Below are 14,433 nucleotides of genomic sequence, written 5' to 3'. Positions count from 1 at the left end.
AGATATATTATATGGAAATTAAAAATGAACTAGAAGAGACTGGACTGAAAATCGAAGACACAACAGATAAACCAAAAATTAGACAAAGTTTTAATACCAAATATTTTAACATGGACAAAGTGTTCAGAAATGTGAGGGATACAGATGAGCAAAGAAGAAAATTTGCAAATATGAAGACATATTGGTAAAAACAATAAGCCAACAAAGTCCAAAGAATATGGACCAAAAATTGAAAAAAAAATGACTATAATCATCATTAACTTATGTTATTCATGAACATAAAAAATATTCAGAAACTAACTGCAAGCATATAGATAAAAAAATATGAAGATATTCTTCGTTGTGAATTATTTGTATGGACATTCCACACAGTTAAATATATATGATTTTATTTCTCTAGTTAATTTTTGTGACTTATGTGACAATTGAGTAAAGTATTTGAATTTTACTAATTTATAAACTGAAAATTGTGAAAATTACAAATTATCCCAGAAACTGATTTTTTTTCATCCATTTCTTTTCATTCATTAGTTATTTTAACTAGTCAGCTACAAATTCATGAGAAATATTTCTTTACAGCGTATGATCTAAACAAGAAAATGGAATATTTATTAGTGAAATAGAAAAAATTAATATGTATTGTAATAAGCAATATAATCACAATAAAATAAATCTCTATGCTACAACATCAAAAGAGTATGTAATGTAGCAACAATTCAGCCTTCTCTACAATGTCTAAAATGATAGTTTAAGGCTGTTAAATATAAAAACAGAAATATATTCTGTTTTTTAAAACATATCTCAGAAAACAATTTTCATTTTTTTATCTTATTCACCACGTTGTTTGTTGTTTTGCATTTAAAAGAAGAGGTTTTATAATATAAAGTGCATCTAACAAAGAAATGAAAATGACAAAATATAACTTTGGATAATGAAAGAATACATAAACAATACTGAAAAAACTATACTGATAGCCTACTTGAAATATAATTCTTAACACAAACAATAATGGATATTTTAAAGGATCAACTACTAATATGATGCAATAAATTGTATAAATCGTGATAAATAAGTCTTCAAAACTGAACTGAAACATTAAAAATATTTCACAATGGAGTAAAATATATGTTACAAAATATTAACCTGAATTAACAAACCAAAGATAACAATAAGGAAACAAAAGGTTGGGAATTCTCAGATGTATGAGAGCTAACCCATCGAGTTGGTCTAGTGGTTAACGCGTCTTCCCAAATCAGCTGATTTGGAAAGTCGAGAGTTACAGCGTTCAAGTCCTAGTAAAGCCAGTTATTTTTACACGGATTTGAATACTAGATCGTGGATACCGGTGTTCTTTGGTGGTTGGGTTTTCAATAAACCACACATCTCAGGAACGGTCGAACTGAGAATGTACAAGACTACACTTCATTTACACTCATACATCATCCTCATTCATCCTCTGAAGAATTATCTAAACGGTAGTTACCAGAGGTTAAACAGGAAAAAGAGAGAGATGTATGAGAGCTACTACCTCAATCATCAATTTTACATCTATTGCTATGAATGGAACATAAAAATTTGTGACAGTGAATTAAGAAATTAATTTCAACAAACTGAAACTTTAGTAAGTTATATAATAAACAAAATTTTCAAAATATCAGTACTTTTCAATAACACAACATCAGTAAATGCCAACAAAATAAAAATGTAGTTTATTACTGAAACTTTAGTAATAAAATCATTTACAATTATTTAGTATTTCTACATTTTTCTAAGCACAATTATTAGATCTAAAGTATGATGTAAAAGAATTTTTTTCTGAAAACTGCATCAATCTCAACTTATATAAAATAATTATAGAATAAAATGACTGGACAAAATTAATTTTGAAACATTTGAAATATGAACTGGATTAAGATACAATGAACACCAGACAGTAAGTAAAAGTAAATTATTATTATTATTACATGCTAAAAAAAAATTAAACAAAAACTTACAGAGTTTTTTTGCAGAGAGTAGACAGTGCAAACAAAAGATGCTCCTTTCCATCCCAAACACGACCTTGTAGTGCATTAACAAGTAAATCTACTAGTGCATCTCTTCTGTCGTTTTCTAAAGAATCACCAATTTTCTCAGCTAGTGTTTTGATTGATCTTGCAGCCTGAAACATTTTATTTTTCTTATCATTCAATTAGTATATTTAATGAGTATGAGTTGATGTTTTGCTGAAAGATTTGAATATATACAATTTAAGAAGCACAGTACAAGTTCTTCAGCAGAGGCCATAACAACTAAAATTAGAGTAATGAATGAAGGCAGTACTACAATATTTATTTTTTGTTGAGTCTAACATTAATAAGAAGCTTAAATTTATGCTTTACAGGAGGTAATCTACTTGATGTGTTAATAAAAAAAAAAAAAAATTAATGTTGAGCTAAAAGTTTCTCAGTAACAAAATTCTTTTCGATGTTCGACCTTTGTTGTCTCATCTGGATTTGTTGATAACTGGAATAGTATGAATCATCTTTGTTTAACTTTCCTTTGATTATTTTTTTCTTTATTACATTGCCAACACATGACATGTATTATTAAATTCTACCAATTTTTTTCTGCAACTAATTCTTAGATAAACAATACATATTAATTTCAGACTTATTACTTTCTAATTTAGAATCATTAATTTTGTCCGTATGATGAGTGTATAGTGTTTCTTAGCAGAAATCTTACATCAATTTTTTGAATAACATTGATTAATGGAATGGCCTTTCTGCAGAAAATTAGGACAACAATTATTATTTCCTAAAAAGGTCTTACGATCATCAATGGACATATTTAAAAATTCCTTACATTGTTATAAGTAATGATTTGAATTACAGAATGAACTTGGATCAAAATTAGATTCTGTATAATAACAGTATGTCCCTTATATTGTTCATTAGGATTTAAATTAAAGCGTTTTGTTAAAAGTTTGGTTGTATTTTTATAACATTGTTCTTTGGTTTCGTTTTCTGTATTTATTTGCTTGTTTGAAGTGAATAAATTAATATTTTTTAAAAGCTATCGTCTGGAATTAAGAAATTCTATAAAGTCCCTTAAAGGTGGAAAGCCTTTAATTTGATAATTTCTCATTCCATAGTCTTAAAGTGTTACAATTCAACTTAGATGTTCGAAATTGGACTACTAAGAGGGATATCTCTGAAGTAAAGATTGCTGGAAAGTTTCTCTAACTAAGGTTGGCAAACCTATGTCGTTCATGGCCAAGCTAGTAATGTACACACTGGAATGTTTGTAAGTTATAGTGTTCCAGTATCTTTGATTTCATGCGAGTTATTATGTTATAAAATGAATATGAAAATTGATGTTGCCACTGACTGTGAAATGCATGGAGTCATACTTTTTTAACCCTTCAAGCCGGTATTTAAATTTTTAAAGCTCTACCCTAGTGCCAGTAATTTAAATGCCCAACCAGCAGCTGTATTACAGTACTAAATGTAAAAAATTATAGCTTCAAAACTATTACACCAATTTAAACCAAATTTTCAGCAGAAGAATCATCCACTTTTTCCCATCTCCAATCTATGTCTTTTCTTGTACTCTTCACTTGTATATCAATATCGTCATCACTATCGCCACTACACTGTTCAGAATCTTCTTTATTTTCATAACAATTTTCTGGCACAAAATCTTCATCACTTTCATCATTATCAAATTCACTAGCACTATATATTCTAATGTTACTTGCACACGTCTCATCTAAACATCAATAATTTGTTCCAATGTAAGATTACGCGACGTGCTTGACCCGGCCATTTTCATTTACTCACAGCTGATGCAACTGACTGAAAGAAGAGCATTCAACTTCGTAGAACAAAATTGTATTTCATCACTGATTTGCAATCTTACGCAGTTATAAAAACACAGAGGGGAAGAACGAAGCCTCGTGATAACACAAAGCCAGTTATTCAAATAAATATTTTCAAATGGCAGTGTTATGAAGTTTTGAAGCAAGCACTGTGCGCTGCGAGACTGTCACGTCCAGGCGCCGATACATACAACTTAACATGTGCGTGACATTCATGTGCTCCCTGCCTGAAGGGTTAACTATCAAAATGTTAAGTCGGATGAAATTCATAGGCAGGTGGATGCTGTGTATGGTGATAATGAAATAAATGTCTGAAAATGGTGGAAAAGGTTTAGACATAACAAAATTAATGTGCATGAGGACTTACTGAAACTTGCCAATGATGAAATTAGAAAATAAGTTGCTCAAAAATTTCTGACCTGGCCCTTCTTTTTCTTGATGTTTCAAGAGCTGTTATTGGTCACATTGTTCATGACCATTTAGGCTTCAGAAAGGTTTGTGCACGTTGGGTGCCACACGTCTTAATGAAACGTCACAAAAACATCCGAATGGGATCCACTTTGGAATTTTTGATGTGCTACACAAAAAAGGTGATAAGTTTCTTAATTCAATTGTTACCGGCAATGAAACATGAATGTCATACTACACACCAGAAAGAAAAACGATAGTCAAATGAATGGCGTCATCACCAACCACCAACCAGACCAACAAAGATCAAGCAACAGCTATTTGGATGAAAACTGATGGCCACAGTCTTTTGGGATCGGTTTGGTATATTCCTGATTGATTTCATGCCACATGGAATGACTATAAGTGCAGAAACCTACTGCCAAACTCTACATAAGTTACAGCGCGCCATTCAAAATCGGTGAGGTGGGCGGCTGATAAACTGTGTCGTCCTACTGCACAATAATGCACGTTCACATGTTGCAAGTCCAACATGTGATTTACTGAGAACATTTGAATGGGAAATTTATGATCATCCACCATATAGTTCGGACCTAGCTCCTTCTGATTACCATTTGTTTGGGAACTTGAAGGAATTTTTGATTGGTAAGCAATTCGCAGGTACTATGAACTTAAAAACACTGTTAATCAATGGCTAAATGGACTGGTTAATCAATGGCTAAATGGACTGGCGGCAGAAGAATACAACGAGGGTATATTGAAGCTGGTGTATTGTTACAATAAATGTTTTTAATTTATGTGGCGATTATATAGAGAAGCAGTATAAGGGATGTAGTTTGAGAGAAAAAAAAATTTATAAAGTTTTCAGAATAAATTTTTTTACAATGAAACGGTCTTACCTTAGAGTTAAACTCTTGTATAAATTCATACATATTGGAAAGTTGCATAGCTTGAAATGAATTTACATGCAAGGATATTTCGTTAATAAAATTAGACAAAGTATTTTCAGATTGTCTTTTTATGAAATCTAACCTTACGATTGCAATTAGCACTAAGAGATGCAATTAAAAATTTGTTGTCAAATTGTGATTCTAACAATTCTAGAGTATATAGTTTTCATTATAATATAGTTTTCATTAGTTATTCATAGAGTTTTAATGATAGCTAAGGCTTCATCTATCAAATAATAATGTAGATAGTGTAATTTTTGTATATAAGTTAGGTCCTCTCTTTTATGAACTAAATCTATAAATGTATTAAAATAGTGCTGCCTCTCTTAACACATTATCTCTAAACAGAGGTATATTAAATGGTTGTAATTGTATTTATTTAATTGTTACAATTGAACTAACTTCTTGATTAGATGACTTTTGACTACTATTTATTAAATGTTACAATTTGGACTCTATTGTACACAAGTCTTCCTCAACTTGTATATGATCTAATAATAAAACATCATCATCAAATTCCATTTCAATTTGTGATTGAATGGTGTCATATTTGCTTTGTAATTCAAGAAGATTCCTTATTTTAATTTGTAAGTGGGAATATCATGGTTGTGAAGGATCATAATTGTGAGTAAATGTATCTCAATCCTAGTTATACAGGCCTTTACTGATCCTCTTTAATTAAATGCTTCATTTCCAAAATAGTTTTAAATAATTTAAATTAAAAACAACTTTAATATTAACAAAGTAAATTAAATGTGAAATGAATCAATAGTATTACAATAATGATGAAACAATGTAAACTATATGTAAAATAAATTAAAAGATATTACGATAAATAATGTTGTAGATATAATTGTTGCGATCCTCGGTCATATGAAGTTTGCTGTATTTAAAGATTCTTGAAAGTTGCAGATTACATCCATGATTCTGGAAGACCAAACATGATGATTCTTGAAAATTGCATATAACATCTGTGGTCAGAGGACCAAAGAAATATAATGAAACTGCTACACCTTGGTGAAGTATCTCGGTTAGGTTGAATTATTCATGCAGTTGATTATTTGCTGGTTCAATTATTTAAATAAAAAGCCTTTTGTTTATGTAATTCACAAATATATCAATGATGAATGATGAGTTATAGCAAGATAACGTGAATCTTCAAGCAATGTACAGAGACGGCCTGATTCTAGTGTGGAGCCTGCTTATATAATGTGAATGGAGCTGAGTGAACTGCTAGGAGTTGTGTGCATTGTATGGAGCCAAGTGAATCGTCAGGAGCTGTGTCTTAACACTGACTACTTTTATGAAATAAATATTTATGACATAAATTCGTTTTTATAATTAAATGAAATTGTTTTATTGTAACTGATGTTCATTTTAATGTCGGGTCTTTTGAATACAATTATATAATATTTTACACAATAACCAAAAACATTCCTTTAAATGTTAGCCCAGAAAACACTTCATTTCAATTAGACTAACTTTTTGTGTTTTATATGCAGAAATTTGTATGTCAAAAACAGATTCAATTATATTATTAAAATAAAATAACATAAAGGTTGTATTTGGAGAGAAAATGTTGCAATAAACATGAGCTGTAAAATAACTGAATTTAAATGTAACATTGTTAGAATTTAAAAATTTCACAGTGGCAATAATCTTAACTTTTTAATCATTAATATTTTTTGCAATAATTAGATCAGTCAAGTTATATTAAGTAAAATCTGACACGCAGAAAGATAAGCAAAATATTGACAGCACATTAACTTCAAATCTCATTTGAAGTTAATGTTAAATATACATACCTGTATACATAGCTATATATATATACAGGTATACATACCTACAGGTATATATATATATATATATATATAGAGTAGAAATATACATACCTGTGCTCGAACAGGCCAAGAAGCTGATGCCAAAGCACCCTGAAGGAATTCGCTGACATCACCAATGTACTTCTTTAGAGTGACTTCAGAACCACCAGTAGTAACCTCATTCCATACATCTTCCCATACAATGCTATCATTCAAACCATCTATAATCAGGAAACTTAAATAATAAATGTAAACTAATTTAAAAAATTTTTGTGATAACTTATTTCATTTATTCTTTTCTAGGATTGTATAAATTTGCTAGCTTTAAGAAAGTTTAAAAGGAAGATAAAATAGTTATAAAAAAGCTTAAATAACTGATTAATAAAGCTTTTATCTTATTAAACTTAAAACTTATTAAAGCTTTTAATATAGAAATTAAAAAATCCATTTAATCATAATGTCCAAACCAAATGACAAATAAATTCTTTACTATTTATTGTATGTTAATCTCTTTATTTACATTAAAATTAATGGCCCTAATTATTAATAAGAGCAGAAAAAAATATTATTGTTTATTTACAGGTACTTTTCAAGTTTTTTGGGCTTGTCTATCAAGATTTATAGCTTGTCTATATTTAATTCAATAATACTAAATTATAATATTTAATTATTTAATTGTCTATTTAATAAAATTGTTATCTTTAATTTATAGAATATCTATTGCTCTGATTTCTATCAGGGGAAGATCCGTCAGACTTCAAAAAGTGTTAAAGTCATGATACCAAAGAAAGCAGGGGCAGATAAATGTGAAGAATACAGAACAATTAGTTTAACTAGTCATGCATCAAAAATCTTAACTAGAATTCTATACAGAAGAATTGAGAGGAGAGTGGAAGAAGTGTTAGGAGAAGACCAATTTGGTTTCAGAAAAAGTATAGGGACAAGGGAAGCAATTTTAGGCCTCAGATTAATAGTAGAAGGAAGATTAAAGAAAAACAAACCAACATACTTGGCGTTTATAGACCTAGAAAAGGTATTCGATAACGTAGACTGGAATAAAATGTTCAGCATTTAAAAAAAATTAGGTTTCAAATACAGAGATAGAAGAACAATTGCTAACATTTACAGGAACCATACAGCAACAGTAATAATTGAAGAACATAAGAAAGAAGCCGTAATAAGAAAGGGAGTCCGACAAGGATGTTCCCTATCTCCGTTACTTTTTAATCTTTACATGGAACTAGCAGTTAATGATGTTAAAGAACAATTTAGATTCGGAGTAACAGTACAAAGTGAAAAGATAAAGATGCCATGATTTGCTGATTATATAGTAATTCTAGCAGAGAGTAAAAAGGATTTAGAAGAAACAATGAACGGCATAGATAAAGTCCGACGCAAGAACTATCGCATGAAAATAAACAAGAACAAAACAAAAGTAATGAAATGTAGTAGAAATAACAAAGATGGACCACTGAATGTAAAAGTAGGAGGAGAAAAGATTATGGAGGTAGAAGAATTTTGTTATTTGGGAAGTAGAATTACTAAAGATGGACGAAGCAGGAGCGATATAAAATGCCAAATAGCACAAGCGAAACGAGCCTTCAGTCAGAAATATAATTTGTTTACATCAAAAATTAATTTAAATGTCAGGAAAAAATTTTTGAAAGTATATGTTTGGAGTGTCGCTTTATATGGAAGTGAAGCTTGGACAATCGGAGTATCTGAGAAGATTAGAGTATGTGAAAAGATCAGAGTATCTGAAAAGATTAGAAGCTTTTGAAATGTGGTGCTATAGGAGAATGTTAAAAATCAGATGGGTGGATAAAGTGACAAATGAAGAGGTATTGCGGCAAATAGATGAAGAAAGAAGCATTTGGAAAAATATAGTTAAAAGAAGAGACAGACTTATAGGCCACATACTAAGGCATCTTGGAATAGTCGCTTTAATATTGGAAGGACAGGTAGAAGGAAAAGATTGTGTAGGCAGGCCACGTTTGGAATATGTAAAACAGATTGTTAGGGATGTAGGATGTAGAGGCTATACTGAAATGAAATGACTAGCACTAGATAGGGAATCTTGGAGAGCTGCATCAAACCAGTCAAATGACTGAAGACAAAAAAAAAGATGTCTATCAAATCAACTTGATAAACATTAATTATTTTTAAGGTCCTACACTGCTTTGTTTAGTAAATTAATAATTTAGCCATGTTTCATTAAAACCTAGAATATTAAGATATGTAAGAAGGTCAATTTTGTCTGAAGTAAACTTACACATAGAGTTAAAATCACTTAGATTCCAACAGACTAATCCAGTGCACTATAATATCCCAATAATTTTGAAATTTTTACTAACTGTATGTTATGATTTCTGATTATAAGGACAAAAAAAATATTAATCAAGTTCCCTGACAAATTCTGGTTTTTTTTTATAGAGAAGTTCTAGATTGATCAGATCCATCTGTAGTGATATTTTCAACTTCATTTTAGATTTTCAGCTGGGTGTATTTGTCATTCTAAAGTTCAACCTGCATATAACTTAACTTTACTGAAAATATCCTCTTAATCTGATTGACTTAATACTTACAGCACTACAATTCTCCAAAATTTTGCTTGGTTCTTTATTTTAATAAACAAAGAAAGATGTATAAAATTCTAAATAATCTTTTAAATTTCACTCTTCTTATAAAGAGACAAGCTATCCCAATCCTGTTAATAAAATCTTAGCTAAAAACATAAAATTAATTAAACAAACTTTATAGACAAACTCAAAAAGATCTCTTTTCCTAAACTGTAATACTACTCTTATACTATCCAAGTTTTTAAATCAGCTTCTCCTGTTTAAGTAATTTGTAACTGCATCCTTACATAATATCTTACAATCCTGACTAAAAATAAATAATGCTGCCCATTAAAAATTCTGAAACTGTTTATAAAATAACTATTATATTTATCAATAATATATAATGCCTACGCAAATTCCAAATCAGTCTGCAATATACGTGATCTAGCTATCTAACTCAGTCTTACAACTTTCCTTATTTTACTATAACATTTCCAACTGTATAACCCAATCAACTGTTTTTGCAAAATCACCATCAAAATGATAATATAATATACCTTTCAGAAAATACTAAAGAAATAAATGAACAAAATGCAATCATACAAATTTCCCAGTTTGCTGATAACAGAACATCATTTTATACTACAATTTTATCCCCAACATCAACATTGTAATTTTTGCCACCACAGCTCATTCCCTATAATGATGATTAAGTGTTAATAGTGTAAAATGTATTCTGAGACATTTTTACTTTTAAATTTAAAAAATTTAATAATATAATTTAATAAAATTTAATACTTTTATTTTTCACATTTACTTAACTTCGCTAAAATATATTTTTTTCAATTTATATAAATTTATCCATAAATTTCATCTTTGACAATAATTTTTTTAATTATCTATCACAGTCTAAACTTAATTTATCAATAATGATGAATGATAACTTTATTGTTGAACAACATTATGGGACTAACACGTAGTGGTCTTTTATTAAAAATCTATTTGCAAAAATTGTATATCATAAGATAACACCACAGTTATACCCTTCCTTAAATTTTTCTCATAGTAGGATTTTGAACAATTATTTTGTGGGGAGATTTGTAAAACGTGAAAAAGTGTATATTTGATATACCTTACCATTATTATCAATTGTACTATACTTATTACTAATATATTGAAAATAATATTTTCATTTTTTTTTTTCCATTAAGTTTTCAATAAATTTGTCAGAACCTCAATGTAAAGTTTAACTTTCATGCTACTTCTATTTTTTTATTTACCTAATATGGGCTGTATTTACATTAATTTTCTTGTAATTAAATTTTCTTCAAGTTTTATTAATAAATCTTCTGCATTTATTAGTAATTTAACAAAACTATTGCACTACAAACCTAAAATAACTTGTTTTTCGACACCAAATTTTGTATTTTGCATCAGATAACTAAAAACTATGGGAATTACAGTTCTAGAACCTGTTTTATCGTATTTCCCAGCTCAAATTACATAAGAAAATGCAACTTTACTCCTCAATTTGGGCCCTAAAAATTACAGTAGGACTTCTTTTTATTAGAAGAACTGAAATCGGGCGAAATATTTCGCTAGCCGTAACTTGAAAACAAAGCGTTTTCAGACCCATGTTTAAATCTTTTTGCATTATTTTCATCATTAGAACATGTCCTGAAAGTTTCTTTGTGGAACATCCCATGGATTAGGTTGTGATACACAATTTGATTTTAAGTTTTCAGAGGTTTAGAAGTTTTTAAGATAAATTTATGCTATTGACTGATGTTGCCTAGAACTACAATTTTGTATTTTTACTCTTATTAAATTTTAGAGCACTAAGTATTAATTTTTATAGCATTTTGTAAATACAAATTATCTGTTAATTAATATTTATTAATTTTAAATTTATCTAATTAATTCATTTTTAGTATGCTTTTTCTCAGCATCTATTGGTGATAATTTTCAACAATTAAAATATAACCATCATCTAGTTTTAAATTAAAATAAAAATTAATTGTTTTCTGAGCCATTTCTTATTTTTCAATTCATTCCAATAACAGTTTAAATTCTTTATTAAATTGATGTTAAAAATCATTTATTACCTTTAAATTTTATTTAATATTCATCTAGAAACAAAAACAATATGGAGAAACTGAACAATACTAATACTATTATATTAATGATAACAAAACAAAGTAAGGGAACTACCAGCCTTTAACATGTCCACTCAACATACCAATAAATTACTTATAAAAACCCTTACTAACAATCAACAACAGAACCAGATGATGCATAATGTGCGAACAAGATGTTTAGAAAGAATTTTAGTGTGTTATATCATATTCATGTTTTAAAATAGAAATAATGACATAATGTGACTTTCAATTATAATCATTAAAAGATTCCTTAGTTTCCATTATCAAAAGAATGAATGAAACTGCAACAAAAAATCATCTTTTTAAAGGAATTTACTGCATCAATTTAGAGAAAGTAGCATAATAATAATAATAATAATAATAATAATAATAATAATAAGTTATTACTTCAGTAAAACTATTTAGAACTGATGACAGTGGACATTTTTTTAGTACAAACAACACAGTATTGTAATAACTTAACAGACTAGCAAATATACAACTTGAAAAAAAAATCAGGGCAGTTTACAAGCCACACTAGTTTAAGTAAAAGATATATAGCCAACCAGTTTTGATATTAGTTGTATGCATAGCAAAAAACACCAGTGGAACAATTGTTTCAGCATAAGCCTTAGTTTTTTCCTGATGGTTCTGAGCCATAGAATGAAATGCTACTCCTACAGCTGATCTGATATTCTCATCTGTAAAAACAAAAGAGTAGTACTTTAGCAAGTGAAGGAAAACTCAGATAGATGTGTGTGTGTGTGAACATGTCACACACACATACACACACACACACACACACACACACACACAGAGAGAGAGAGAGTGAGGGTTGGGAGAGAAGGAGAGGGGGGAGCGGTAGAGGGTGAGAGTGAGAGGGGGGGTGAGAAGGAGAGGGGACGAGGTAGAGGGAGAGAGAATAAGTTAGATAGAATAATAATTTATAAATTAACTATTTATAAATAAAATAGAATGAAAATATAAAATATCATTTTCAGTAACACCAAAAAAAAACTGTTTTACAAACCTTCTTTTTCTAGGTAAATAGTTTTTAACTTTTCAATTAGTTTTTCAACACTTGAATCCTTTGCTGAACGTACAAGTTGACCAATGCATGAGGCATATGTACGTCGGATTGTTCTATTTCTGTCAGATAATCCACCAACTAACACACTCAACAGCTTCCCTAAATTACATAAAGAAAAATATATCACTATTAGTACTAATTTTAAATTGCTAATTATTTTATAATTGAAAGTATTTAATTGTTAAGTCGAAACGAAGTATTCGCCCAATCCTGATGAATTTATTTGAAACTGTTTAATAATCTTATGAAACAAACTGAATAATAACTATCCTTATGACAGAATTTTCAAAATACTTGCTTCCTAAGCTGGAATGTCATCTTGCTGGAAGTCAACCTAGAGTTTTTAAAGACAAATAAGAGTTTTTCATAGAATTCTATTTTATTGCCAGAATAATATTATAATTTTATAAATTTATACGCGCATTATAATTTTTTCAAATCCTTTACACAAAATTTTCAAATCTAAATACACTGAATTATTTTTGAAACATGACATTTACTGCTGGCACTTTCTGTTCAATAAGTAGCCATAGAACGGGTTAATATAGAAAAAATGCCACATTAATTAATCACTAAAAATAAAAAAGGAAATAATTAAACCGCAAAACAGATAATTTAAGTATTGAAGGCAAAAGAATATTAAGAATGAAACCTGCTTATTATTATTCTATTTTTTTATTATAATAGAAAGAAGAGGAAAAAAGTAATTCATTAAATAAATACTTTATTCAGATATGTGTAAAGTTAACATTATAAATCATCACATTCATTCCATATGGAATTGCCTAGCATTTCCTCAGAAGGACCATGGAAAACTTGATCAAAATAGTATTATAAAATAAAAAGGACAAAAAAGGGAAGGAATAAAATCTGTACTAATAAATAAAATTAATAAAAATATGAAATAATAGGAAAGCTTCTTTTCTAGTCCTTTAACCAAATTCATGGGTTGGGCAACGAGTTCATTCTTGTATCAACCAATTTTCTTCATCATGTACAGATTAATGTTTGATCTCGCCTGATCAGTTACAAATATATTCCATCACTATCTTCTTGGTGCAACCTTGACCTCTTTCCAGTTACAAGCTCAAACATCTTTCTAGCTACTCTATTCTCCTTTATTTTTTCTAATATGACCAAAAAATATCAATCTTGATGTTTCTTATCTTTTCACTCTCCTGTACTTTATTTCTAATACAATAATGTCCTTATCCTTAATGTCATTGTCCCTAATGTAATTTTACTCCTGAAGAATTTCATTTCCACTGCCTGGATCTTACTGACCTATCTGTAATCATCCGATTTCAGCTCCATGTTTCAAGATGAGAAATAAGTCATTTTACACAGTGCTTTCTTACACTCATTTGGTATCCTGAAAACCCATAGTAATTGTCTCACACCTTAAGTCACTTACACTTTCATTTCTAACTTCAGCCTTAATCTTCCAACATTTATTTGCTACCTAAATTAAAAAAAAAATCAATTTTAAGACCAGATATTAACTGAAGATAATAAATAAACAAAACAAAATAAACATTATTTGAATGCATATTATTTGTTCAGATTACACATGGAGGAAAAATTATTAATGCACATGAACACACATT

At 29.0% G+C, this 14,433-nt stretch overlaps 1 protein-coding gene across 1 annotated transcript in view; it reads right to left on the bottom strand.

The window, feature by feature from the left end:
• The window catches only part of LOC142330495 (proteasome adapter and scaffold protein ECM29), a 183,073-nt gene that overhangs the window by 25,863 nt on the left and 142,777 nt on the right, over positions 1-14,433 (bottom strand). Inside the window, exons 28-31 of the mRNA XM_075375784.1 lie at positions 12,767-12,925; positions 12,303-12,437; positions 7,110-7,258; positions 1,995-2,158 (exon numbers count right to left, since the gene is read on the bottom strand). Coding sequence (XP_075231899.1) covers positions 1,995-2,158; positions 7,110-7,258; positions 12,303-12,437; positions 12,767-12,925 — 607 coding nt within the window. The remainder of the gene's footprint in view (positions 1-1,994; positions 2,159-7,109; positions 7,259-12,302; positions 12,438-12,766; positions 12,926-14,433) is intronic.

Source organism: Lycorma delicatula, chromosome 1 (genome assembly GCF_047948215.1).
Source record: "Lycorma delicatula isolate Av1 chromosome 1, ASM4794821v1, whole genome shotgun sequence".
In the NCBI taxonomy this organism is placed as follows: Eukaryota; Metazoa; Arthropoda; class Insecta; order Hemiptera; family Fulgoridae; genus Lycorma; species Lycorma delicatula.
The sequence above is the reverse complement of the archived record's forward strand: the minus strand, read 5'-3'. Positions and strand labels throughout refer to the sequence as shown.